Source organism: Meles meles, chromosome 20 (genome assembly GCF_922984935.1).
Source record: "Meles meles chromosome 20, mMelMel3.1 paternal haplotype, whole genome shotgun sequence".
NCBI lineage: Eukaryota > Metazoa > Chordata > Mammalia > Carnivora > Mustelidae > Meles > Meles meles.
The window spans coordinates 8,289,979-8,316,855 of NC_060085.1; the positions used below are offsets into that span (position 1 = coordinate 8,289,979).

Here is a 26,877-nt window from a genome sequence, read left to right on the forward strand (position 1 = left end):
GCTCCCCATGCATTCTGGTAAAAGCCAAAGTCCTCCCAGTGCCTCAGGGCCTTTGTGCTTAGAGGTGCTACCACTTGGAATGTTCTTCCCCCTCACATCGACATGGTTTGCTCCCTTAGCTCCTTCAAGCCTTTTCTCAAATGTCACCTTCTCAGTGATACCTGCCCCTACCACTCTATTCCAAATTGCAAAAACCAAACAACTGGTCCTTCCAGCTCTTTTTTACCCTGTGCAAAATTTGTTTTGCATACACTTGTCATCCACTCATTTAAACCCCTCATTATGCTTAGTGGCCATTAGCTTCTCCCTCACTAGGATGTCAGCTCCACAAGGACAGAGACTTAGTTGTCTTCTTTAAAAAAAAAAGATTTTTATTTATTTATTTGAGAGAAAAAGCATGAGTGGGGGGAAGACGCAGAGAGAGAGGGAGAGCCTGCTGAGTAGGGAGCCTGACACAGGGCTCAATCCCAAGACCCCAAGATCACAACCTGAGCCAAAGGCAGATGCTCAACATACTGAGCCACCCAGGCACCCTCTTAGTTGTCTTTTCACTCCTGAAGCCCTGGTGCCTAGAACAGTGCCTGGCACACAGTGGGTGCTCAATAAAATTTTATTAAATGAATGAATTAGTCATTTGATGCTGAAAAACGAGAGAGAAACACAGACTGACTCTGAGCTGTTTACTCTCCTGTCCCCTCACACTTTGGTCCTCCATTCTCCTGGGAGCTTCTCTACAGCAAGGGTCCTTCCATCAGACAAGAAGACAGGCATCTGAGAAGGGAGAGAAGTGCTGTGTGTACAAGAAATATGCCAAACATCTGCATCTCTGCCAACTTACTCAGTCTACATTTATGAGCACCTGCCGTGTGCTGGGTGCTGTTCTAGGAGCTGGGGGTAGGGGGCTCAGCAAAGAGCAAAAGAAAGAAATTCCCTGGTGGAGCTGGCATTCTAGTGATGAGAGAGGCAATAAGGACACAATATTGGAAATAAGTTGTTTGAAAAGAAAGATAAGAAGCTAAAGTGTGTAGGGCATGCACTTTTACACAGGTGATCACGGAAAGGCTCTCCGAATAGGCTGTATTTGACCAAGACCTGAATGGAGTGGGAAAGTGAGCCACAGGGATATTTGGGAGCTGAGTGTTCTCCACAAGGGAATACTGAGTGCAGCGGGGCTGTGTTGGCCATGCTCCCGTGTATGTAACTGCACGACTGTGTGATACTGGTGTCACTACTGGGTGCTTGTGCATTTGGAGTCTTGCAAAGTGGGGTGAATCATGGGTTGCACATCTTTTGGGGGGGGGTTGAGATGGTGAGTTTGACAAGGAGTGTAACTGTGCTTCGTGTGTGTGCGTGTGTGTAGAGAGAGCTGCGGGCACATTAGCTGAAAGGAAAGGTATCTATGTGTGTGCGTGCGTGTGTGTGTGTAATAGTAATGGTATGGCTGTATCAGAGTGTGTTTTAATGTGTGTGCAAGGGGACGGGTGTGGGGACGTAAATGTGGGAGAAAGTGTGCATGGGATGCTTTGTGTCAAGGTAGGATAGGGCTGTGAACATGTGGGTTCTGGAAGTAGAATATATGCAGAGATGCCATGGTGTGTGAGTGTGTGTGTGTGTATGCGCGCGAACGCGCACGTGTGCGTGTGTGGAGAGGGTTGTGGAGGCGCCTGGCTGGGTGGGTGGGTGTATTGGGGGATGCTGTGGATCTGTTTTCTGGCCCCAGAGAGAGAGAAAGACCAGGAAATATCAGTTCCGCCCCGCCCCCCTGGGTCTCCTGGCAACAGCACCACTTTGAAGTTACCAGGAGACAGAGTTGCCAGGGCAACAGGGGTGAGTGGCAGCTCTGGGGCGAAGTCTGGGTGAGGAGACCCAGCCAGCCAGCCGTCACTTAATCACTCACCTTGTTCCTCCTCCTCTCCCAGTTTCTCATCAATCCTACCTTCCTTTCTTCATTCATTCGTTTAACAAGCATATATTAAGAATGTACAATGATGTAGTCACTGTTCCGGGAGCTGGAGGCACCTAAGTGAACAAGACAGATAAGGTCTTTGCTTTGGCTGTCCCTTAGTCTCTCACCCTTTATGTGTGTCTTTGTCTCTCCTGTCACCTTCTTTGGTCTATGGTCATGCCTGCCCCCCTCACTCCAAGTAAAACCCCTGGAGTCCCAGGCCAAACAGGAAGCCAGCTGAGACTCCTCTTCTCACAGACCCTCAGAGGTTGCCCACGAATGTTTCTGAGCCTGCAGCCTCCAACACAAGCTGTGCCAATACTAAGGTGCAGAGAAAGAAACACACAAGCTTCTCCATCACTCACTTTCTTAGTTGTCATTGGGTGACATCAGCAGAAACACACAGAGACACATTCATCACAATATTCCTCTGAGATATCATGAGCTCCATTTTACAGGTGAGCAGACTGAGGCTAGGAGACTTTAAGTAATGTGTCAGTGATTAGGGCCTGTTTCCCTCAATTCTTGACCCTTATATTTGTCTGATTAGCTGATTAGTTCACAATAATAATATTCGTGCTGCTTCCTCAGCCGACTTGGGCACAAGAAGGGCCTTTTCTCCCTGAAACGCCTCCATTCCAGCTCCCTCGAACTAAGTTATTTGACCCTTCATCGGGGGAGGAGCTAGTGAGGGCCAATCTAACTTTGACGGCAGACCCACGAACCAATGGAGAAGCTAAATGCATTGTAACCAATGAGACCTCGGTTTGGGCGGGATTAGGGGCAGGAACGGGCCGCTGATTGGACAGAAGTATGTTGCGAATGGCGGAGGCGCTGAGGCGGGTGCTAAACCTGGGAAGCTCGGCGGAGTCCGAGTCGGAGTACACAGCAGACGCCGGATCGCCTTTGCTGCTGCTCGGCGGTTCAGGGTCTGGAAAGACGGCGCTGCTATTCGCGGCGGCCCTGGAAGCGGCAGGAGAGGGCCGAGGCCCCGTCCTCTTCCTGACCCGGAGGCCTCTTCAAAGCCTGCCCCGCGGGAGAGGAGCTGCGCTCGACCCCCTGCGGCTACAGGTAGCGGAGGGGTGGGACCAAAGGCGGACTAGTTAGTACCTGAGCGGATTGAGAGTTGAGTGACAGGTAGACAGACCAATGGAGGGGACGAAGGAAGAGCTAGCCGGAGCGGCCATTGTGGGGCGGGGTCATGAAATAACGGGAGAAGGGGGAGGATTGGGGCGGGACCACAGGTGCAATCTTTGTTAAGATTGGGAAACTGTCCGGTGAAGGGACGGAATTAGCGAAAGGAGACGGCCAAAAGTTAGAGTCAAGGGGTGGGTAAGAGGTGGGGCTAAAACAGTGTCTTTTTTGGACACGGGGTTTTCTTTCGGGGCCAATCTGGAGGTTCCACTGCGAACCTACCAGCGGGTTTTCCGTGGAAAGATTGCCTTAGTGACCTGGCAAAAAACCTTACCAGTTCTCAGCTAATAGGGGTAATGGTAAATGCAGGATAAAAAAAAGGGGGTGGGGGTGCCTGGCTGGCTCAGTTGGTATAGCATGAGACTTTTGATCCCACGTTTTTAAGTTCCATACTCACCCACCTTTGGTGTAGAGATTACTTAAAAATCTTTTTATATGGGGCGGCTGGGTGGCTCAGTCGTTGAGTGTCTGCCTTTGGCTCAGGTCATGATCCCGGGGTCCTGGGATCGAGCCCCGCATAGCGGACTCCCTGCTCAGTGGGAAGACTGCTTCTCCCTCTCCCGCTCCCCCTGCTTGTGTTCCCCTCTCTCACTGTCAAATAAATAAATAAACCTTAAAAAAATATTTTTATATAAAAAAAGGGCGGGGAGGTGGGGGCGGGTACGAATAGAAGAGTATTCGACCAGTCGGAGTTGCTTCACTCTAGAAACAGCTATCTGGGACCTGAGAGCTTAGCGCAGGAAAGTATACAGGGCAGTAGGGCAGCTATAGCTGGGAGCCTGGCTTCCTGGGCTGAACCTGGTCTTTTCCTTTTTTCATCCCTCTAGAAGATCCGCTTCCAGTACCCACCATCAACCCATGAACTCCTTCAGCTTCTGTGCTCTGCCCATGAGGCCCGGGGCCCAGCCCCCTCGCTCCTGCTGCTGGATGGCCTGGAGGAGTACCTAGTGGAAGACTTGGGGCCCCAGGAAGTGGCCTATTTGGCTGCCCTGCTTCTAGACACAGCTGCCCACTTCAGCCACCGGATTGGGGCTAGCCAGGGCTGTGGGCTCATTGTGGCCCTCCAGATCCAGGAAGAGGGAGACAGTGGGGAAGCCCTGCAGCTGTCGCTGGTCCAGCGGTATTTCCCTGCCCAGTGCTGGCTGCATGTGGATACATCAGGGCCCGGACAGCGCTGCCTCCGAGCCTGCCTGGATCCAGGCGGCCAGGGGCCGAGAGCAGAGTGGTGGGTGGCTTTCCGACCAGATGGAGAGATGACAGTCACCCCATGGCCTGCCCAGGCTGGTAAGCCCAGCTCAGACAAAGGTTCAAGTTCTGAAGGCCAGCCTTGAGTTTTGGTATGTGCCCAACCTCTCTATGCCTCGGTTTCCCATGGCAGGAATACTTAACTTCAGGGACATGTACAGATTCAAAGACCTAAAGAATATAAAGTGCTTTTTCTCTTTTGAAAAATAGCATTATCATGTACTTATTTTGCCCAGTCAGCATATTGTTTTGCTTTTTGAATTTTATAAAAAGTTTCATGATAAATGTAATATTCTGAGACTTCCTTCTTTTCCCACTCAGCATTGTTACTAAGATCAGGCCAGGGGCACCTGGGAGGCTCAGTGGGTTAATGAAGTCTTGACTTCAGCTCAGGTCATGATCTCTAGGTCCTGGGATCAAGGCCCGGGTCAGGCTCCTGTGCTGAGTGGGGAGTCTGATTGTCTGTCTCCCTCTGCCCACCCCCAACCCACGCCCCGGCTCATGCTCTTTCTCTCTCTCTCTCTCAAATAACTAGATAAAATCTTTAAAAAAAAAAAAAAAAGATTAGGCCATATTTTTTAGTTCAGTCCTTTTTCTCTACTGCATATAATGTCCTGGGTGACTGTATCCCATTTTGTTTCATCAGACTGACTGATTACTGATTTACTGCTTATGAAGATTTTTTTTTTTTTAAGATTTTATTTATTTATTTGACAGAGAGAGATCACAAGTAGGCAACGCAGCAGGCTGGGAGGGGGGAAGCCGGCTCCCTGCCGAGCAGAGAGCCCAATGCGGGGCTCAATCCCAGGACCCTGAGACCATGACCCAAGCCAAAGGCAGAGGCTTAACCCACTGAGCCACCCAGGCACCCCACTTATGAACATTCTTGCACACATATACTGGCTCATGTCCATGAGGGCTTTTAGGGTAGTTACTAGATGTGGAATTGGTAGAGTAGGTCTGCATATGTTCATCTTTCCTTGGTTATGTCAAACTTCTAAAAAGTGGTTGAACAGAACTCCCAATGAGCCACCTGATAACATGGGTCCCATCAGTGTACTTTCTTAGAACAGGGCCTAATTCAAAATAAAACCTTACAAAATAGTGTCATTAGTGGCAGAGACTAGCTAGAGGCTCATTCAACAACTTTCCTTTCCTTGGGAGTACAGCTAAACTTTATTTTTCCCCAGCTGCCTGTGGTTCTAGCTAGGGGTCCTGTGACTGTTTTTGGCCAGTGGAATTTGTGAAGAAGAGATGATCACTACTTCTTAGGCTAACTCCCTAAAATGGCCCACCAAATCTTCTGCTCTTTATTCTGCTTGTTGGCTGGCAAGACACAGAGGACCCATCTAAAGATCTCAGGATGGCCCTGGGGGGATGGTGAAGCCAGAGACCAGAAGAGTCTGGGCTTCTCACTCATCCCAGAGATGGCTGCCCATCTACAGGTTTGCATTGAAATAGGAGAGAGAAAGCATTTGATGTGTTAAGTCACTCATATTAAGGAGTTGTTTGTTATGGCAGCTAGTATAATATATACTGACTAATTCATTTTATTATGATTATTATTCAGGTTGCCAGATCCAAAATTTGAGTTGGAGCTTGAGGCCTTTTACTGCTGCCCCTATGGCCCGGGGCCCAGGGAAAGATGGGGCTTACAGGATGTTTGTAGAAGTCATGATAGGAAAGAAAAAAAAAAATACACACACATACATGCATACACACACACACAACTCTATACAATTTTAAAATACTGCAAGGGTGGACTGAGCAAGGTTGGACTGGGCAGAAGCCCAAGGGCGGCCTCACCAACCCTGCTCAATAAGTCTTAGGCCTGGACTAGCACTTGAGATCATGCTGGGTCTCCAAGCATCTGAGGGCTGGAGTCCTAGGAACAGGCCACATAGCTGGGAGGTGAAGGCTCCAGGGCTGGGGAGAGGCTGTTCTCATAAGGGTTCGAGAAGGGGCCATTCGATGAGTCCCCCTGGGCTCCCTGGGAGCCCCCTGAGCTGTAGTCAGTTGAGATGCCAGAGTCGGACACCATGAGGTACAGGTACTTTATGTGGGGTGGGGTGGGGGGCAGCTCAGGGGGCAGTGCTCTTGGGCGCAAGAGCTGGGAGCTGGGATCCAGGATGGTATACTCAAAGCTGGTACCCGAGGCCCCCTCTGGCCCAGGCTTCAGGGACAAAGCAGATGAGTAGGAGGATGCTTCTGAGCCTTTATCCATGGCTACCATGTCCAAACCGCCATCAGGCCGTGGGAGATCCTCAGTGGGGGGGTTCCGGGGCAGCAACCACTTGTCCAGCACCAGGTAGGTGTCCTGGGTATGTTCACTGCCCACTGGCTCCAGCAGGGGTCCCTCATCCTCTGCCCCTGGCTCCACCGTCTGTGTTGCCCCCCAGCAGCGCTCAGAGAGGACTTCCAGGGGAGCGGGTGGGTCCTCTGCAAAGGGAGCGCAGGGGCTCCACCAAAGGCAGCCCTCATTCTGGTACAACCACAGCTGGGGAAAGAGCACCAGCCTGCTCAGAGACCTGGGGTTCAGCCCTGGGAGCAGGGAAACCCCAGGCCCAGAGGGAACAACCCCGCCACCTACCTGGAAGTTACCCTTGTGGGTGGTGAAGAGGCCCTCAAACTCACTCTCAGGGCTTGGGATGCCAGGCCAGATCTTCTGCTTCAAAGCTCTGATGAAGCCAAAAGGACCAAGTACATGGGTATGTGTCACTGAATACCCACCAGTACCCCCCTTAGGACCAGCCGCAGGGGCACAGACAGTTCTAGCCCCTTGTGATCACTGTGAGGTAGAGGAGTGCATAGGGGAGGAAGAACAGAGGCTCGAGCTTACACATGCAAGCCCTACAGGGTTTTGAAGGATGAATAGGAGTTCAATATGCACTGATATTCCTTCTCACTCTTTTCCATAATATTCCCCTAATGTACTCAGAATAAAATTCAAACGTCCTCCCCACAGCCCTGCAGATGGCCTGGCATGTTCTGACCCATCACCTCCCTCACTTCCTCATTCACCAGTCTTTCCTAACGCATTCTGCTCTAGCCAGAGTGCTTCTTGGCAGCTGCTTCAATGTTCTAAGCTCATTCCCACCATAGGGCCTCTGTACTTGCTGTTTCTTTTCAATTTTCATGTGGCTGCCTTCTTCTAACCTTCAGGTTTCCATTCTGATGTCACTTCCCAGAAGCCTTCTCTGATCAACCTGTCATGTCCCCATGCCCCATTTGTTGTTGTGATATCACTTATCGGAATGCATAATCAAATATCTGTTGGTTCCCTTGTTCTCAACCATGAGATCCACAAGGTGGGGACATATTTGTTTTCCATTTTCTCCCCAGTGCCTAGCACACAGTCGGTTCTCCTTATGTATTTTCCAACCAAGTAAATAAACAAGGCCTCGAAAGACACCTAGGAGACCACCTGGCAGACAAGGCAGGAAGGGCATTCCGGGCAGAAGGAACAGCATAGGCTTGAGGGTGTGAAACCACCTGTTATGTGCTGGGAATTCCAAAAGCCTCAGGATGTCTGGTCCTACCATAAAGAATCTAAGGTTCTTGACAACAGGGGCAGGAGGCACTCAGGATGTCAAATCTTTCCATTAAGCCCATCCGGGGATTTTAAAAAAGTTGACAAACTTGGGAAAAGGAAAAAGCAAAGGAGTTCAAGAAGGAGCAGCCACTGAGGTTGAAGGAAAACCAGGTGATTGTTCCCAGGGAATTTTAACTAAGGGTCTGGGTCCGATCTGGCTCACACCGCAGCCCTGCCACTGACCCCTCACTGTGTCTCTCTGGGCAAATGTCTGCCTGTCTCCGAGCCTAGCTTTCCACAGCAAAAGAAAGGGGTGGGGAGGAGTCTGGGCTGGTGCCTGAATGGGGCGCTCACCTGCGGTGGGAGAGCAGGGCGAGCACGGCCAGCAGCAGCAGGATGAGCACGAGGATGAGGGAGAGCGTCAAGATGAGGGGGTCCAAGTCTGGGGAGTGCGAAGGAAGTCACGGTGGTGGGAATGCCCCATGTTCCGCCCCAGCCCCTCCTACGCCCCTACCTGGGGCCTCACCACTAACTGTCAGCAGCGACGCAGGCTCGGACCAGGCGCTCCAGAAGCCACCGAAGCTCGGCTCGGCCATCCGCGCGCGTACCAGGAAGGTGTAACGCGTTCCACCCCGAAGGTTGCTCAGCACGCACTCAGTGCGACCATCCAGGATCTCCACCTGGGGGCGGGGCCTGGGTGAGAGGCGTGGCCAGTGGGGCGTGGCTAGCAGAGAAGCATCGGGGCGGCACTGAGCCAATCAGAGAAAGGAAGGACAGCTCCCCATCGCAGCGGAGAGGGCGAGGAAAGCAGGACGCCGCTTCCAGGAAGGCATGGGGCCAAACAGGACAGGCCCCAGGGAGCAGAGGGCGGACTATTTAGGGGCAGGGCCAGAGCCTAGAGGGTCGGGACCTTGAAGGGGCCTAGTGTTTGGGATACTGGGGTAAGTGGGATTGGGTCCAGGTGCGCTGGTGGGGCACTGGGAAAGAAGACCTGTCACTGGGCATGGAGGTGTCTCCGGCAGGGAGAGGACAGGCGTCAGAGGTTAGGCCCGGAGGGGCGAGGTTAGGGGGCAGGGCAGTGGGGACCATCTGGGCAGGAGGGAGGAAGGAGGCGGGGCTGTCCACCTTAGAGCCTTCGGGGCTGGCATTAGGGGAGGCCTCACCTTCTGTGCGCCCGCTGCGATGTTGCCGGAGGAGATGTTCACTTCGTAGCGGATGAGGCTGGCCACCGGGGCCCCAGGAGGCGGGAGCCAACGCAGTACCACGTGGCCGCCCTCGTCGGCCCGCCGCGCCAGCAGCCCCGCGGGGGGATCCAGGAGCACTGAGGAGACGGGTTGATCAGGTGGGCGGTGGCCGAGACTCCCTCACCCGACAAGGTCCCCATTCCCTGCTAACTTACCCACTTCGTTGATGTGGATGATACGGCGATAGCGTGGAGCGCCCGAGGATACCGCTGTGACGCGCAGCTCTAAGGGCACGAAGCTCGACGTGTCGGCCGTAGGCAGCGAGCACCAGAAACGCACAGCGCCGCGAGCCGTGGGCGCCTGGTGCAGGCTGCATGGCTTCCATGGCTCACCCCTGTGCGCCAAGGGGCCAGAGAGCGAAGGGAGCAAGTTGGGGCTAGGGGTGCGACAGTTTGCCTGGACCGTGGGCGCATTTTGGGCACGACCACCAAAGGGCGTGCAACCAGCCCCGACGTACGCGACGCCTTAGTCCCGTCGGAGGGGTGCTGTCCCCGGAATTGCTCTCCGACAGAGATCGCGGGAGTGTTCCAACCCCAGCCACTAGGGGCACGTGTCAGTCCCGACCCCGCGGGCTTCCCACCAGTGACCTCCCGGGTAGGTACCACCCGGCCCCGGACACCAGCAGATATCCCAAAGCGTGAGCTCCGGGACGCGCTCAGTCCTGCCCACCGGCCCCCTCCCCAGAGCGTGGGGCGCTTCTCCTGCCCTGCTGCACTCACTCGAGTTGGTAGAAGAAACTGTAGTTGTCGGGGCCGACCCCGGCGCTTGCCGCTTCCTCCCAGAAACACACCAAGTCCTCCAACCGTTCGGTGAAGCACAGAAGCTCTTCGGGCTCGCGGGCAGCCAGCAGGGCCGCTGCGGGTGGGAACAAGGGGAGGGGGTCGGGGGAACCCAGTCTTCGGGTCTCAGCGTCCTCCCCCTCCCTCCTGCCGCCTGTGCGAACCGATAAGAAAAAAGCCCCGCCTCGCTCTCTACCCCAAGCGGGGCCCCTCTTAAGGGTCCCCAGAGGTGGTGCCCCCCAACTCTCAGGCACAGGTTGCTTGCCTTACTGTTCCCACACACATCCCCGCCCACCCCACAACGCGCGGGACCGCGCGCAGCCTGCCCGGCCTCCGCCTCCCGCTGCCGGCCCCGCCCCAGGCCAGGCGGGCCCCTGGATGTGTGCGGAGGTGGCGGGCCCCCCTATCGGCCCCGGCAGGCTGCCGGGGGGCCAGATAACGCCAACCGTGACCCCCTCCCCCGCCCCTTCCCTCAACCCGGCAGGCCCGGGGATCTGGCGCCCGCATACAAACCCTGTTTACAGTCGCCAGCGGCCCGGCCCCTCTGCCTCGACCCGGGCTTTGTCCTCCCTCCCTCAGCGCAGGGTAGGCTAGGTCCCCTCTCCTCAGGGACTCTGGACGTCGAGGCCTAGACCCAGCACCACCCCAGCCCCATTAGGATATATCATGTCCCAGGGCCCCCTGAAAAGATAAAATGGGAACTTTATGTCCCCCTCCAGACCCAGTCCCGAGTCCTAGACCCCGGCATGGTACACCGGGTCCTAGTCTAAGAGTCTCAAAGACCAGTTTGGCCCCAGGATCTAAACTGGAGGTTCAGAACCCGTTATGATCCCCAGGAGCCATGCTGGAAGTCCAGGCCTGAGCAATGCCCTCCCGGACCTAGGGCGGGGGTCCCACACCGATCTACCCTTACCTTTACTTTCAAACTTGGGGTCCAGGGATTTGTGTGGGGAAGCCCAGGCGGCCCCAGCGAGCAAGAAACAGAGAGAGCCGACACTGGGCCAGAGGTGGGTCCGAAGGTGATCCATGATGCAGTCCCTGGCGATGGGGGGCCCAGGGCCCCTGCCCCCTGCCCCCCTTCCGCCCCTGGCACAATCCACAGCTGGGTCAGCAGCTGCCTCCGCCGGACACAGCTGACCAGGCCTTTCCCGGCCAAGCGCCTCCAAGTGGCAGCTCCCCCGAGGGGGCGGGACCACACGCAGCCTGGGCTGAGATAAGCGGGAGGAGGCCGCCCTGCTGGTCCCGCGGGAGGCGGCAGGGGCCCTGGGAGGCCCCCGCCGCGGCCACTTGGGGGTCAGGAACAGTGCCGGTTTCTGGGTTTCTGAGGCAGACACACTGTCTTACTCTGTGACCCTGCACAGGTGACTGAACTGAGCTTCAGCCTTCTCATCTGTAAAACCCGGCTTGGCACATAGCAAACATTCAAAAAATGTAAGATACTGTTATTATCGTGCTAATCAACATCTCTTCCCAGGCTGGGTAGGAATAAATAATCATAATAGTGACCGGAGGTTGAGTGCACGGTGTTAATTAAGCAGTGCGGCCAAACAGTACATATCATATGATCCTGTAATAAAATAACATATATTCTAGATGTTGAGATTTGTGATTTTTTTGGGAAAACAGGTTTTTTTTAACTCTTGGGGTTTTTTTTTGTTTTGTTTTTTGCTGTTGGGATCTTGTTTTATTTTTAAAGATTTTATTTATTTATTTGAGAGAGAGAGAGCACAAGAGGGGAGAAGTTCAGAGGGAAAAGCAGACTGTCCACAGAGCCTGGAACTCATGAGGGACTCGATTCCAGGACTCTAGGACCAAGACCTGAGTTGAAGGTAGTTGCCAAACCAACCGAGCCTGGGGATTTTATTTTATAAGGGATGTGCTGTTCTTTTAATAATCTGCAAAGTAATTATAGTTACACACAGTGAAAGGTATTCGCTTGAGCTGAGCTTCTCAAACTAGGGTAAACATCACCACGGAGGAACCTGCGTGGAGCAGGGCTGGATATTGGTGCCTGCCCTCCCTAGACTAGTAGACTAGCCAGTCAGAACACTCCATTTCCTGGAGCACCGTGATTGGCTGGGGGTGGGCATGTGACCTAAATGGATCCAATCAGCCTCTGTCCTGGGACTTTACCCGAAGTTACTGGGAGAAAAAGAATTTGCCTACATCCTATTGGTCAAGACTTAGTCAAATGACTACATTTTGCCACAAGGGAGACTGGAAATCTGTTTTCTACTTTGGGTGACCAGCTAAAAATTAGGTTGTCCTGTTGCCGCAGAGGGTGATTGGATTTGGTGGGGTGCGGGGGGTGGAGTGTGGACACAGTCTCATTCTCAGAGCAAATTAGGTCCCAGAGACAGCAACAAAATCCCGATGATAATTTTGCCTCCCTGAATCCAATTGTGATTGAAGCTGGACCCACCAAACTTCTCATTTACACGAGCCATTAGTTTCCTTTTTTGCACATCTGCTTGGACTGGCTTTTTGAATACTTGAAGCATAAAGAACCCAAAGACCCTAGTTGACGTTCGGCACAGAGGAGAAGTTCCTCAGTGAACACATTATTGTTAGGTTGGTGGTTGTTGATAGTTACGACTGTGTCGCCGGTGGCCCTGCAGCTCCCTTTGTCTCTGCCTTCTCCGTTTCCTCTCCTTGCTCCAGTACAGGGAGATGGTACACCCCTCTCCTTTCGTCCCCACATCCTGTTGACTGATGGGTGATGATATTTGTCTCTGATCCCAATGGATTTTCATTTCTGCACTCACTCATATGTGTGGCAGAAAAGGACAGCACCCCCCCCCAAATGCTGGAGAGTCCCAAGCCCTGTGTGATAACCCCGCCACCCCCTCCCATCTGGTCGTGTCTCACCCAAACCCTTTCACAAGGCTCTTAGATTTTTTTCAGTTTTTGTTTTTTGTTTTTTTTTTTAATGTCTGTCAGGATAGAGAACACGAGGCCCAGGCTCAGAACAGACAAGACAGACCTGTTTCATAACTTTGGTCACAATTTTCATCCCCTTCTGTCGGTTCTGATGTGTCTCCACCAGTTACAAGATTTCTCTGGGGAAGGATCTGCCCCCCACCCCCAGCACCCTACCAGCCTTCGATGTTTACGGGGTGAAGCTTTTCATGGCCCACCCATGAGCTGATGGGTCTGGAATAAGGATCTGGTGCCAAGAGGCTCAGAGAGGTGTGCAAAGGGCTAAAGTTGGAGGTGAGGGGTCATGGGATACAGAACGCAATGGGCTTTCCTGGAGAATGGGACTTCTCTAGGAGAGGAACCCTCTCCCCACTTCCATGGTGAGGGAAGCTAATCCCCAACCTGCCCTGGGGCCTGTAACCGAGAGGGAGAAGGGGGCCCCCTCAGGATGAGGAGACTGTGGTTGTGGGCCGGGGCCCCTCCTTTCGCCGCAGCACAAAGTCTCCAGGGGCTGCCGGACTCATTGCATAGAAGACATTGGCATTGTCAGGAATCAGGAGCTCTGGCCAGGGCAGACATGATAGTCAAAGGCGGGCACAACCTCATACTTTCCCCACAAAAGACCCAAGTAACCTTCTGTCGTTCACCAGTCTGCTCTGCAGAACAATCTTGCGTCCCTTCAGCCAGCACTAAGCCAACCTCATTCTCCTCTCATTCAGAACCCTGACAACCTCCCACACAAAGCCTGCACAACCTCATGTCTCTCCCACCTCTGCGCCTGGGCAACCTCCTGCTATTTCCCTCTGGAGTCAAGACAACCGCATGGCAAGGTGGGACAAACTCGGGTCACCCATCCCAGACGACTTCCTGCTCACTCACCCTTCCCGCCAGCCAAGTTCATGCTGCTCTCACCACGAACTTGGGCAACTTCTGACTTCTCACATCCCCCTTGTAAAACCTGCGGCCCTCACTCTTGATAGCCAAAGCCAACAGCCTTCTATGTTCCTTCCTAAAATCCAACCAACCTCATGTCACGTCCTTTAGCATGTTACTCTTTTGCCTCTCCTTCTTGAGAACTGGGCAATCTTCTTCTGTGTCTGTACTGAACAACATCGTGCTCCCTGAACCTGAATTTCAATACCACATGGCCCTCCCCGTGCCAAGTTCAAATAACTTCAGGATCCCCTACCCCTCCAGGCTGAGCCTGAACAACCTCGTGATCCTACAAATTGAAGCCAAGACAACCTCCTTTCCTCCCTCTCCCATTTGACCTTGAACAACTTCACTTCCCCACAAATCCTAAGAAGACACCTTTAGGGCTCCTCTCGCTCACACAGCAAAGGCAACCTCAGGACCCTGCAAAATCGAGGCACCGATAACACTTCCTCTTCCCCCCACCCTGTCTCCTCTTACCCTTACTCTGTGTCAGAGCCACCTTCTGGCCCTGTTAGGTCACCCTTGACTCTAGTCAGTCTGCTGCCCTTGGAGCTAACCCCCAGCCCAGCCTGCACACAGTCGCTGCTCACCCCTGTCCCCAGGAAGGACTTGGAAGAGCTGGTAGTCCCGGGCCCAGGGCTGAGCCACATTGTGCTTTTCCAGGGCTCGCTGCACCACGCTGGGGGCCTTGTCCTGACTAGTGAGCTGGGAAAAGATGGTGGGTGGTGAGGTGTGACGGCCAAGCCCCAGGAGGCAGGGCTGCCCAGCACGTTCCTGTCCCCACCCCTCCCTCACCAAGATGCTCCGATAGAGGTTCCCATGGTCATTGTCAATGCTGACGCGGATGACTCGAGCCTCCGATCCCGGCTGTCCCGGTACAGAGATGTGAGAGTTGCTCAGGGGCAAAGCCAAGAGCCGCAGGGCCGGCAGGTCCAGGCTCAAGGGCAGCTGTAGGCAGTGGGAGCGGGGTGGTCAGTTGGGGGGGGAGATATATGTCTCCCTACACAAGCAGAGCCTGGGGACAGGCAGTGAGGGTGCACTCACAAGCCCACATCCATGCAATCACATATGTAGTCTGTATGTGATCCATGCGTCACATACAGACCTTCGTGCCCTGTGACGAAAACAAATTTACACGTGACCCATACACACAGCACAAAGCTGAGTTTATGCACAAGAAATCCCGCATGCACAGACAGCAGCGAGTACACACACACGCTTGTAATTGCTGTGCATCCACAAGTCCGTGAACAGCCCCATTCAGGGTCCCATGGATACTGTGGATACTTATGCCCGTGTGCCCCTTTAGGCATGCCAACTCCTGGGGACACGCATATCCTCGCAGAAGTATAGTCACACCCTGGAGCTTGCGGGTGAGCTGACTTATCCAGATCAGAGCATAAGCCAGACCGAGGGACAGTCCCTCAGACAGGGCCATGAGATGCACGTGGTCTCCTGCGCAGATACCCAGAGTGCTCAGCCAGGCATGTTCTTATGTATATGCCTGGCTGTGACATCCCATGTACACACACAGACAGATACACACAGCCCCGCAGTGCACACAGCCAGGCCTAATACCTTGGTGTTGGGGCCCTGGGGCCCTGGAGAGGCCGGGGGACTGCCAGGAGGGTCTCTGGTTCTAGGACTAGATGGGGGGGACGCTGGGGACAGACTGCAGGAGACACAGAGTCTGAGGTCGAGTGGCTGCCCTGACCTCTGACCCTGCCATGTCCAGTCCCTTCACTGGGATGCTCACCTAGAGGTGGGGGATGACGGGTCCCCAGGACTCCCAGCAGGGGACGAGCGCCTCTCTCGGGACAGTTTTCTAAAGACAGACACAAGGGATGAGGATAAGCCTGGACTGGCGCCAGGAGCAGCCTCCCACCTCTGCCCACATCACTCCCCAGGTGCACCCCAAGACTCACGCGCTGAGGCGCTTGGTGGGGCTGATTCGCCGCCGGACGTGGGGGGAGCTGGGGCAGGAGGCAGCCGGTGGCTCAATGACACGGGAGACCCGATAGCTGAGGAGTCAAGGTGCACGTTGGGGTGGGTTGGGGCCAGGAAACAGCAAGGAATGAGGTGAAAGCTAGAATCAGTTGGGAGCTGCATTAGGGATGTGTAGGGGAGGAGAGCAGGGGGGTTGGGCACTGAATACCGGGGTCAGGATAGCAAATGGGGACATATTATGGCATCAGGGTCTTATTAGGTATGAGACACGATGGCTTGGTTGGAAGGTCATACAGGGATTTGCAGAGTGGGACTGAGGAGTAAGATAGTCAAAGATAGAGTTCAAGGTCAAGTAATCATTGGGGGTCAATGATTAGGGAAATGGATTCAACAGAATGAAGAGAAACAAATGGGATAGTTGAGTTGGATGGTTTGAGTTGGATGGTTGGTTATTCCAAACTGGGGGGAAATGATCAGGCTCAGAGATTCAGACTGGGGTTACCAGTGGGGTCATAGGTCAGAGAGTGTCAGAAGGTGGGGAAGAGAACAGATGGGACGGGGGATGGCCAGCTGTACATTAAAGGCTGAAGTCAGAAAGTCAGCCGGGGCCAGAATTTGAGGTCAGAGTGCACTGGGGGCCTCCCTGGGCTGGAAAAAATGCAAGGTCATAGGATGGGAGTCAGGCTCAGGAGAGGGTCTGGGGAGTGGGAGAGGTACATGGGGTAAGTGGGTCAAGCAGGCCGTCCAGAATCAGCCAGGGGTGGGGGGCTGGGCCAGGCCAGGGGTGCGGTCACCTCTGCTCCTCGCTGAGCTGGCACTGGGCACGCAGGGCGGCCAGGACTGGAGCGCGGGGACTCAGGCAGTAGGTCCCACACCGTTTCTGCAGCTGCTGGATGTGGGCCAGGATCTCCCACTCCTGAGGGGGTGGCCTCTCAGAACCAGCCCCCCCCCCGCCTGTCCCCCCCCCCCCCCCGCCCTGCTGTACCCATCCCAGTGTCACTCACCTTCCTCCTCTTCTCAAAGTTGATGAGATCCCCCTAGGGGCAAACTTAGTCTGAACCGGAGCCTCCAGAATCAAGACCCTTGAGGGTCCCAGTCAGGGGCTGGGATGTCAGGAGCCCCACTGCACTAAGGGGGCTGGGGTAGGGAATGTGGGCAGGGTCAAGGGTGGGTTATCAGGAGGCCCACTGTGCTGAGGGTAGGTGGTGCTGGGGTCAGGAGTCAAGGGTCAGGGGTCAGACCTCCAGCATGTCCGGCAGGGCTGTGTCCAGCATAACCAGGTCCGTGAGAAAGGTGCCAAGGTAGGGGACAGGGCCCGGGGGCAGTTTCTGTGGTCCCCAGAATTTTAGTCACTCTCAGCCCCATCACGTACTACCCCCTTCTGTGAAGATCCTGCTTGGCCCCCATCCCAAACCACCTCACTCACTGGGGGCAGGTTTCCTGGGAGGGTGTCCTCCTCTTGGGGGCCCTCGGTGGCCTCCTCCTGGGCGAGAGGGAAGAACCGAGAAGTCCTGGGTTCTCTGACCCTGTCCTCAGGAAAGATGCCTCAAGACCCACCATATATGCCTGTTTTTGCTTTCAGCCACCACGGGCACAGCGCCTGGCACCCAGTAGCTGCTGAATTCAGAGCTCCCTGTTCCTTGACCTCTTATCCTAGTCTGAGACATCCATTCACTCGCCAGTATTTACTGAGCAGCTACTCTGGGCCCGGCACTGTTCTGAGTGCTGGGGAGGCAGCAGCGAGCAAGGGACAAAAATCCTGGCCTCCCAGAGCTGACTATTAGCCAGGGAGAGACAGCAACAACCAGGCCCCGCGTGTAGCAGGCGCAGGTAAGGGCAATCAAGGAGCAAGCAGGGCGAGACCTGCGGAAGGCGAATGTGAAGAATGTTCTGGGCCCAAGGAACAGGCTTCACATTCCATCTCTTGTGGATTCACCCTAAGAACCAGCATGAATTGTGATTCAAATCTCAATCTTGCCTACAGTAAGTCAGACTTGTTGGCGGACAATTCTGTTTTGCTTATCAAAGTCAGGTCCTAGTGTGATTGTTTTTTGTTTTTTTTTTTTGTTTTTTTATGCTTTACTCCTTGCTGTGACTCTGGACTCAAGTGACCTTTTCGGTGTAACTTCTGGTATTTGATGAATGAATAAATAAGGCAGTCCCTGAGTGTGAGCGGTATTGAGGGCAGCAGAGGGAGTAAAACAAGGGGAAGGTCATTGCTGAGCAGTAGTGAAAGGACATTGAATGTTTTGACAATGACAACTGGTGCCCGGCCCCAGGTCTCCGTTTTCCCTTTCTGGGCCTGGGATCCTCGGGGGTCCACACCCCTCATTACCTGGGAAAGAATCTCTCTACTACTGAGGTGGTTGTTCTCATCGGAGAAAATCTGCGAGAGTTTTCTGAAAGTGGATAACCTTTCCCTGGGGGGGTCAGGAGAGGGGTCAGGAGTCAGCGGCCGGGAAGGTCAGAGCTGCGCTGGGGAGGACATTCCGCCTCAGCGACAAGCCCCCTGCCCCCCTCAACTGCTTACTGCGCTGGCTCCCCCCTTCCCCCCACCTCCTCACCTGCTGACGGCGCCCCAGCTGCGCTTGAGCCGGTATATGGGGTTAGACTGCAGGGCCGACAGTATAGCACGCAGCGAGGAGAAGTTCCGCAGTTCCCGGCAGCGCTGCGGGTTGTGGGGAGCCGGTGACACCCCACGCCTGACTCCCAGCTATGATTCGCCTTTGATCCGAGACTTCTGACCCCAGGTCAGACCCCTTAGGGACTGCCCAACAAGCTACCAGGGGTCAGCCTCTCCCCTAAGGACTCTCCCCACCTCCCCTACCTGCAGTCCCAGCGCCTCCCCCAGCTGCCCCTCCATTCCCTACCTCCCACCTTGGCTTCCTTTGTCCCCACTCCTTACTTCTCCTGGGCCCTAGACGTGCCCAAAGCATCTCTCCTGGACCCAGACCTCTCCTCCCCGGACCTATGTTTCACCCTGGGTATCAGCCACCTACCCCTTCCCTTCCTCCCTTGCCACTCCCCCACTCTCCTGAGCCCCCATTTCTTTCTCTTCAGCCTTAAGGCTATTGACCTGCCCCCATCCAGTCTCTCTCTCTCAGACCGCTGCCCCTTTCTCTGGGCATTGGTTCCTCCTCCAATCCACCCCCTCCTCATTAACCCCCCACCATCCCATCCTCTTATCCCTAGAACCGCCAAGTGTCCCTCAGTAGTTCTGGCCACCCGCCCTGGGCCCCTGTTAGGTTTTCCCTTAGGGGCACCTCCTAACCCCAATCCTCCCCATTCCCAGACCCTGGTCTTCTGCCTTCTGCCTCCCGTCCCTGCCTCTCACCAGGCCTGGTTCTATGCCCCCATGCCCCTCCTCCATGTCCCCTTTCCTCGGAGGCGCACCTGGGCCACACGGATCCACTTCTCCAGCCGCTGCGCCCTCTGTGGGGCGGCCAGACCCTGCTCTCCCAGCACGGAGCCCAGCACGCAACCGATCACCATGTTGAACTGGGTCACGGTGGCGCGCACGGTGGGGGCGGTGCTCGCGGCCCCTGGACGGTCCCGCTGTGACCACACCGAGCCCAGGCACTCGCAGGAACGCACGCGTGAAAACAGCTCCTGAGTGGAGGTGGGGAGGGTGGGAGGGTGCCTGTGTGGGTAGGAGTGTAGGATCTGTGCTCAACCAAATCTGCCCCACAACCGCGGCCCGCCCCGGTGCTCACCACGTCCAACAGCGTGAGCTGTTCAGCCAGTTCATCTACACTAAAGTCTAGGAGCTCAGGGCCTTCCCGCACCCGTCCTGCCTCCTCTTCAGAGCAGTCGTTGGGGGAGTCTGGGCAGGGGCTGTGGACAGCTCCAGGAGGTCCTGAGGGAGTATTAGAGAGGGTTAAAAACTCTCAAGTTTGAATCCAGGACTGGCTGTGTGATCTTGGACTAGTCCCTTAGTGTCTCTGAGTCTCGCTTTCCTAATCTGCAGGAGGGAAACCTCTCTGGGTGTTTTTAGGGGTGTCAGAGCAATGGTAATGTTCCTGTAGCGCCTACGGTGGTAATCCACCCTAGGTAACTGAGCACACACTAACCCAGTGAGGGAGGTACTATTACCCACCTCCCATGGATGGGGAAACTGAGGCAGAAACCATTTGCCCTAAGGTACACCTACAGGAAATAGCAGGGTAGGGATTTGAAGCCAGGTGCTTAAACGCTAGAGTAGCTAGAGTAGGAAAGAGTGGTATTTGGGGTTTTGAACCTATATCAAAGCAAGATCTGTCTGCCCTATTCTTGCGGTGAGAGGTGGTATAACTTTGTAGTTAAGGGAAGGCTATAGTATCAGTCCCAAGGTCAAATCCAAACTTGCCCCCCGCCCCCGGGCTTACTATGTGAACTAAAGCAAACTCTTTAACCAGTGTGTGCCTTGATTTCTTCATCTGGATTTAAAAAAAATCAGAGATCATACATACTAGACAGCTATAAAGTACCCAATAAATAGGGATGATTTTTCTGTAGTGGGATTCTAGAGTGGCGTCCCCTAGGAGATATTCTGAAGTCGAAATCTGCCACAAGGGGGCCGACCTGCACAGTGAATTTGTGCGCTCAGCCTCCAAGCATCCCTCCAAGACATTTGTGTCCTTGGAAAACCTGTTTACAATAATCTGCACCTAGAACCAAGCTATCTTTCTCATACACACCCGTTAGTTTGGTGCCAGGAATGCAAAGACTGCCAGAGTCTGGCCTCTGTTTTGTTTGGAATATAGGAGTGTTATTCACCATTCTAGAAAGTGAGGTCACCTGTTTATGCTGCTACACCTGTGTGGCCAGTCCTCTCCCCTGCATTAGCTGGTGTTTGTGACTGTCACACCGACCGTGATGCTGTAAGAGACAAAGGCTCTGGACGACGTCACCATGTATCCTAGTAAGACATGGCGACAAGTATAGTTTATTATTGTGTAAACTGCTTTCGCTTTATTTCTCCTTCATATTATAGTTACAGCACTGTATTATTTTTAAATTGTCTTTGTAAGTCCGCTTAATTATCTGTCTTTCATTTCAAATTAGGACAGATGGCGTTGCAAAATACTAGCTTGAAAAGGTTGGCATTGGAAAAAAATTGCACTTAAGCTAATCGAATCTGCAGACCTTAGGGCAAACAGGGGGATAGAAGAACATGCTACATGTCACCATGAGACAGCAAACAGGTAAATGGAGAAGGTGAGACACTCCTCAGGACAAATGACCCATTTTTCCCCCTAATGACATTAAACAAAAGGCAAAGGGAGATTGTCATAGAATAAAACAGACCTAAGAAATGGAAGATCAAGTGCCTACAATAGATGTTTGCATTTCAAAGAAATAACTGTAAAAAAAAAAAAAGACAATTTAGGGCGCCTGGGTGGCTCAGTTGTTAAGCGTCTGCCTTGGGCTTGGGTCATGATCCCAGGGTCCTGGGATCAAGCCCCGCCTTGGGCTCCCTACTTTGCAGGGAGCCTGCTTCTTCTCCCTCTGCCTGCTGCTCCCCCTGCTTGTGCTCTCTCTCTCACTGTATCAAGTAAATAAATAAATAATCTTAAAAAAAAAAAAAGACAATTTAGGGACAATGGAGGGATTTGAATCTGGACTGGGTTTTTTGTTGTTGTTGTTGGTTTTGTTTTGTTTTTGAGAGATGGTAAGGTGGAGAAGGGCAGAGAGTGAGATAATCTTTTTTTTTTTTAAGATTTTATTTTCTTGAGAGAGAGAGAGATAGAGAACATGAGAGAGAGAACATAAGAAGGGGGAGGGTCAGAGGGAGAAGCCGACTCCCTGCCAAGCAGGGAGCCTGATGTGGGACTCCATCCTGAGACTCCAGGATCATGACCTGAGCCGAAGGCAGTCACTTAACCGACTGAGCCACCCAGGGCCCGAGAGAGAGAGAGAGAGAGAGAGAGAGAGAGAGAGAGAATCTTAAGCAGGCTCCACACCCAGCCTGTGGAGCCTGACTTGGGACTTGGATCTCATTACCCTGAGATCATGACCTGAGCCAAAATCAAGAGTTGGATGCTTAACTGACTGGGGCACCCAGGCCCTCCAGGACTGGGTAACTTTTGATATTAAGTAATTATTGCTGATTTTGTTAGAAATCATTGTACACACGAGGTTATGTTAAAAAAAAAATAAAAAAAAAAGTCCTTCTCAGTTAAGGTGCGTAGCGAAGTATTTACATGTGAAGAGACGTAAGTCAGGGATTTGTTTTCACATCATCCTAAAAGCACATTTTTGTGTCAAATTCATAATTGTTGAAAATGAGCAATGGGTGTCTGAGTATTCTTTATACTATTCTCTCTACTTTTCTCTATGTCTGCAATTTTTCATAATAAAAAGTAATCCCAAAATAAGGATGTTAAAATAAAGTATATCTGGGGCACCTGGGTGGCTCAGTAGGTTAAGCCTCTGCCTTTGACTCAGGTCATGATCTCAGGGTCCTGGGATCAAGCCCTGAATCGGGCTCTCTGCTCAGTGGGGAGCCTGCTTCCCCCTCTCTCTCTGCCTGCCTCTCTGCCTGCTTGGGATCTCTGTCTGTCAAATAAATAAAATCTTTTTTTTTTAAAGATTTTATTTATTTATTTGACAGAGAGAGATCACAAGTAGATAGAGAGGCAGGCAGAGAGAGAGAGAGAGGGAAGCAGGCTTCCTGCTGAGCAGAGAGCCCGACGCGGGACTCGATCCCAGGACCCTGAGATCATGACCTGAGCCGAAGGCAGCGGCTTAACACACTGAGCCACCCAGGCACCCATAAATAAAATCTTAAAAAAAAATAAAAACAAAAAATAAAGCATATCCCAGAGCAGGGCACACAGTCGGTGTGAATACCAGAAATGTGGCTAGTGTAACCAAAGAACTGAAATTTCTATTTTAAATTCAATCTCAATAATGACATGTGGTGAGCAGCTACCCTCACTGGACTGTGTAGCTCTAGTGACTTGGAATCAGCTGGTGAAAACCAAGGGGGAAGGGGCGCCTGGGTGGCTCAGTGGGTTAAAGCCTCTGCTTTCGGCTCAGGTCATGATCCCAGGGTCCTGGGATCGAGCCTGTATCGGGCTCTCTGCTCAGCAGGGAGCCTGTTTCCTCCTCTCTCTCTCTGCCTGCTTCTCTGCCTACTTGTGTTCGCTGTCTGTCAAATAAAAAAAAAAAAAAGGCAAGGGGGAAGACAGAGGGATTAAAATATGTATAAATAACAGATTTTGTCACCAGGGAAAAAGAAGTGGCTGCTACTTTGTAAAGCAGAGACGAATGCGGCCACTTTAATCTGAGGATTAGAGAACAGGGATTAGGGATTTAGATGCTTTTGAGATCAGGATCAGGTCCAACACAGATGGATGAAAGATGATACCTTATAAGCAGGATGCAATTATTCAATCAACAAATCTTGGTTGTTTCTGCCCCTGGGGACAGAGTCAGGGAAAAGGCCAGTGAGGGCTCTGCATAAAAATAAGGCAGGGGGCGCCTGGGTGGCTCAGTGGGTTAAAGCCTCTGCCTTCCGCTCAGATCATGATTCCAGGGTCCTGGGATCGAGCCCCGCATCGGGCTCTCTGCTCAGCGGGGAGCCTGCTTCCTCCTCTCTCTCTGCCTGCCTCTCTGACTACTTGTGATCTCTGTCTCTGTTGAATAAATAAATAAAATCTTTAAAAAAAAAAAATAAGGCAGGCAGGGCGCCTGGGTGGCTCAGTGGGTTAAAGCCTCTGCCTTCAGCTCAGGTCATGATCCCAGGGTCCTGGGATCGAGCCCCACATCGAGCTCTCTGCTTGGTGGGGAGCCTGCTTCCTCCTCTCTCTCTGCCTGCCTCTCTGCCTACTTGTGATCTCTGTCTGTCAAATAAATTAAAAAAAAAAAAAAGGCAGGCAAGGAGGCAGAGTGGGAGGATATATTAGCTTGGAGATCAGAGAAAGGGACAAGTTGAACAAAGACCTGAATGAAGTATGTAGATCTCTTCCCCTGTCCCCAAAAGCTCTCTGCAACAGAGCTTGGCAAACTGTATGAAGGCGCCATATAGGGCGCCTGGGTGGTTCAGTTGTTACGTGTCTGCCTTCAGCTCAGGTCATGATCCCTGTAGGATCCCATGTGGGATCGAGCCCCACATGGGGTTCCCTGCTCGGTGGGAAGCCTGCTTCTCCCTCTCTCTCTCCCACTCCTCCTGCTTATGTTCCCTCTCTCCCTGTCTCTCTCTGTCAAATAAAAAAATTTAAAAATCCTAAAAAAAAAAAAAAAAAAAAAGGACCAGATAGTTTGCTGATACTTACTCTACAAGAAAATATCAGTATGGGCTCTTATGTCTTTTCACCTTAAGTGGTAGATTCTAATAAGTAACAATCAGAGATGACAAACAATGATGAAAATAACACTATTGCCAGCCCTCAATGTTTACTTATTTACTGGTTTACTGTTGCCTTCCCTAGGAACTGGGAACCCCTGTCCATTTATATGCCAAGAGCCAGTAGCTAACTCTTTGTTGAATAAATAAAGAAGTCAAAGAGGGAAATACTATTATCTCCCCCATTTCACAGATATGGAAACAGAGGCTCAGAGAGAGAAGGGACTTACCCAAGGTCACACAGTCAGTAACTGGCAGAACTGGGGTTTGAACCCAGGTCTCTTGGCTCCTAAGGTAGGCAGCAATGGAATAAGTTGCAGCGAAAAACAAAGGGCACTGTGACCCAATGGCAGAGTATTTTTGTAGTCAGGATGGAGGCAGAGTATTTTTGTAGTCAGGATGGAGGTGTAGGGAGAAGTGTTAGACAAATGCTAGTATGTTCCACGAAGGGTCAATACTCCCATTATACAGGTGGGGAAACTAAGGCTCAGACACGGTTAAGAATTTTGCCCAAGACTGGTCACTCTCTGAGGGCAGAAGACCACTGGGGGACAGATGATGCGGGACCCTACACCCCTCACCTGTCCATGCCTCAGGCTTCTCCTCCTCTTCCTGCTTTTGCTCAGCCTCCTCCAGGAAATCTCCCAGCAGCTTCTCTGCCTTCTGGGCCTCGGGCCCTGCTGGGGCCGCCCAGCCCAGAAAGGTGCAGACACTGCCTAGGTCCGAGTGGGCAGGGGGATCCCGGAAATCCTGGGGGTGATCCCGCAGCCAGGAGCCCAGCACGGACACCACAGCCCTGGCCAGAGTGGGGGGGGGGGCTCAGAGAGGAGCCCCAAACTCTGGGTCTCGGGAGCTCCTACGCCTCAGACACGACCTTGAACCTCTAGGACCCCCACCCTCACCTATGGGAGACCAACCTTAAATTCTTGTTGACACGCAGACCTCCTCCCTCTGTCTTCTTGATCTCTATCCTGGGAAAAGCAACTCCCCCATCAGGTGAAGAGGGAGGCTAGGGGGCGCTTAGGGGGAGGGAGGTTTCCCCTTGGTACTGACCCTGGAGGCAGGGGCGGTGGCGGTGGTGGCAGGAGAAGGCCCAGCACGCGGGCGGTGGACACAAAGGCTCTGTGGGTGGCCAAGAAGGCAGGCACGAAGCCCGGATCCTGCTCGCGGTCCCCAGACACCAATTCCTGCACCAGCCGCTCCAGCCTCGCGGCTCTCAGCGCCCGCACCTTGCTCGTCCGGTAATGGAGGAAGGCATCCGCAGCGGGGTTGGGGGCCTGCGGGACAAGGGGGCGGCAAAGAGACACAAGGAGTGGCCCCCAGAGTCCCCCTTTTCCCAATGACGCCCATCGCTAAATACCGCTTTTGCATCTGACCTTGACCATTTCTCTGAACCCCGCCTCCTGGATTCATGATTCTGCTCCATATCCAAACGACCCTCGCAATCCGTGCAGGACACGGCTCTCCCCCCAGCCCCGCCCCGTGCCCTCACTCACTCTGCCCTCCCATGCTGTGCCCAGCTCTCCAGCCGCGCTTCGCGAGTCGCCCCCGGGCCTGGATCCCAGCCCTCCACCCCAGCCCGCTCTCACCCGGCTGCTTCTAAAGACCACCCCGCACTCCAGCTCCGCCCCAGTAAACCTGGCCTACCGAGGCCCTACAGTCGGGTTTAGTCCCAGGTTCCAGACTCATCAACCCCATTCACCTGGCCGCCCGCAGGCGCTTTTCCACCCTTACCTGGGCGCTTGTAAGCCCCGCTTTTCCCTCCGGCCTCAGCTCCGCCCCGCGGCTGTGCCCTCGGGCCTCTTTACCTGCAGGCCCCTCCACTCCGCCCGGCGCTCCACCCTCCAACCCCTGCCTCACCTGGCTGCCCCCGGGCCCTGCCCTCGGGCCCAAGCGCTGACTGAGCTGCCGACGCAGGGAGACGCTGTACACGGCTCCGTCCTCGGTCTCCTCGCCCCAGTCTTGCAGCCGCGCCTGCACGCGGAGTCGGGCTCAGGGCGCCGCGTGGGGACGGGGGCCGAGCCGGGCCTTCTGGCACTATTCCCCCTTCCCGGTCAGACTCAGCGAGGCTTGGGGCGGGGTCCGGGGCCGCAGGCAGCCTCCTCCCCGGCCCTGCATGGAGTGGGATCTGGGGACGTCCCAGGGTCCAGCCTCATGGAGTCTGTCTCTGTCCCCACCCGTAGATGAGCTCAGAGACGCCCCCCCCCAACCTTAAGAGGTACCAGCCACTGCGCTGGGCCGGTACGAAAGGTCCGATTTGCGGGGAGATAAGGTCCAGAAAGTAGGGACCTGGCGTTCCTGGACCTCAGGGTCGCCAGGGATGTGGGGTCTGAGACCCCTGGTCCCCTTACCAGGGCGAGCTCCTTGCCTGCTGTCCGATCCATGACCTGTGGCCGTCCGGCTCCACGGCGGGGCTGAGTGAGGCGGAAAGGCCGATGGGCGTCGGGCAGTGGCTGGGCATTGGGGCCCGCGGGGCAGGGCGGGGCGACCCGGCGGTGTAGGGGCGGGGCTGGACCGGTGGCTCTCGGTTGCCCCCAGCTGGACCCCAGCGCCCAGCCCAGACCCACGGAGGTGAGGTCCCAGCTCTCCCTATAGGTGTGTATCAATTTGTGCCCAGGAGAAAGGACCCCTCTCTCCCAGGGAAGGAGAGCTGTGTCTCCAGGTGTGGGTGAGCTAGTGTGTGTAGCCAAGTAAGTGGGGGGCGGGCAGTCTGCTCCCCTGGGGAGGAGAGTACCCTGTCCTCAAATGCGGAGGGCTGTTTCACTCCAGGTGTGGGAGTAGCTCTTACTGTCCTGGAAGTAGGGGTG

General features: G+C 54.0%; 3 protein-coding genes across 7 annotated transcripts; 1 reads left to right on the forward strand and 2 right to left on the reverse strand.

Moving 5' to 3' along the window:
• The first annotated feature begins 2,758 nt into the window (after positions 1 to 2,758).
• SWSAP1 (SWIM-type zinc finger 7 associated protein 1) lies at positions 2,759 to 4,667 on the forward strand. The gene is made up of 2 exons (XM_045991340.1): positions 2,759 to 3,016; positions 3,967 to 4,667. The coding sequence occupies exons 1-2, from the start codon at positions 2,759 to 2,761 to the stop codon at positions 4,468 to 4,470; spliced, it is 762 nt and encodes a 253-aa protein (XP_045847296.1). The 3' UTR covers positions 4,471 to 4,667.
• Positions 4,668 to 5,145: 478 nt separating this feature from the next.
• EPOR (erythropoietin receptor) lies at positions 5,146 to 11,529 on the reverse strand. Its single transcript, XM_045991337.1, has 8 exons — positions 10,853 to 11,529; positions 9,880 to 10,015; positions 9,316 to 9,494; positions 9,080 to 9,237; positions 8,443 to 8,596; positions 8,271 to 8,358; positions 6,975 to 7,062; positions 5,146 to 6,881 (listed from the first exon to the last, which is right to left on the reverse strand). Exons 1-8 carry the CDS (start codon positions 10,965 to 10,967, stop codon positions 6,270 to 6,272), a joined length of 1,530 nt encoding a protein of 509 aa, XP_045847293.1. The 5' UTR covers positions 10,968 to 11,529; the 3' UTR covers positions 5,146 to 6,269.
• A 1,279-nt stretch (positions 11,530 to 12,808) lies between these two features.
• On the reverse strand, positions 12,809 to 26,850 carry RGL3 (ral guanine nucleotide dissociation stimulator like 3). Of its 5 annotated transcripts, XM_045992108.1 has the most exons (20): positions 26,805 to 26,850; positions 26,422 to 26,484; positions 25,931 to 26,044; positions 25,124 to 25,347; positions 24,988 to 25,041; positions 24,652 to 24,866; positions 19,455 to 19,597; positions 19,135 to 19,350; positions 18,306 to 18,409; positions 18,077 to 18,161; positions 17,168 to 17,224; positions 16,983 to 17,069; positions 16,746 to 16,778; positions 16,536 to 16,657; positions 15,720 to 15,815; positions 15,551 to 15,619; positions 15,373 to 15,466; positions 14,590 to 14,742; positions 14,385 to 14,499; positions 12,809 to 13,420 (listed from the first exon to the last, which is right to left on the reverse strand). In XM_045992108.1, exons 2-20 carry the CDS (start codon positions 26,452 to 26,454, stop codon positions 13,302 to 13,304), a joined length of 2,133 nt encoding a protein of 710 aa, XP_045848064.1. In that variant the 5' UTR covers positions 26,455 to 26,484; positions 26,805 to 26,850; the 3' UTR covers positions 12,809 to 13,301. The 5 variants fall into 5 exon arrangements, with proteins under 5 accessions (XP_045848064.1, XP_045848061.1, XP_045848060.1 ...); XM_045992105.1 differs by lacking the exons at positions 16,983 to 17,069; positions 26,805 to 26,850 and having other exon boundaries at positions 26,422 to 26,498; XM_045992104.1 differs by lacking the exons at positions 16,983 to 17,069; positions 26,805 to 26,850 and having other exon boundaries at positions 17,114 to 17,224; positions 26,422 to 26,498.
• Positions 26,851 to 26,877: the final 27 nt, after the last annotated feature.

Bases quoted from the DNA above. Each gene is read 5' to 3' on its own strand.
- SWSAP1 (XM_045991340.1), top strand. From the start codon at position 2,759: ATGTTGCGAATGGCGGAGGCGCTGAGGCGGGTGCTAAACCTGGGAAGC. The intron at 3,017-3,966 runs GTAGCGGAGGGG...TCATCCCTCTAG, and splicing joins TCGACCCCCTGCGGCTACAG to AAGATCCGCTTCCAGTACCC.
- EPOR (XM_045991337.1), bottom strand. From the start codon at position 10,967: ATGGATCACCTTCGGACCCACCTCTGGCCCAGTGTCGGCTCTCTCTGT. The intron at 9,495-9,879 runs GTGAGTGCAGCA...CTTGGCGCACAG, and splicing joins AGTTTCTTCTACCAACTCGA to GGGTGAGCCATGGAAGCCAT. The intron at 6,882-6,974 runs GTAGGTGGCGGG...CTCTTTCCCCAG, and splicing joins CCCACAAGGGTAACTTCCAG to CTGTGGTTGTACCAGAATGA.
- RGL3 (XM_045992108.1), bottom strand. From the start codon at position 26,454: ATGGATCGGACAGCAGGCAAGGAGCTCGCCCTG. The intron at 26,045-26,421 runs GTAAGGGGACCA...CTCCGCGTGCAG, and splicing joins CAGGCAAGGAGCTCGCCCTG to GCGCGGCTGCAAGACTGGGG. The intron at 25,042-25,123 runs GTCAGTACCAAG...TGCTTTTCCCAG, and splicing joins CCACCGCCCCTGCCTCCAGG to GATAGAGATCAAGAAGACAG.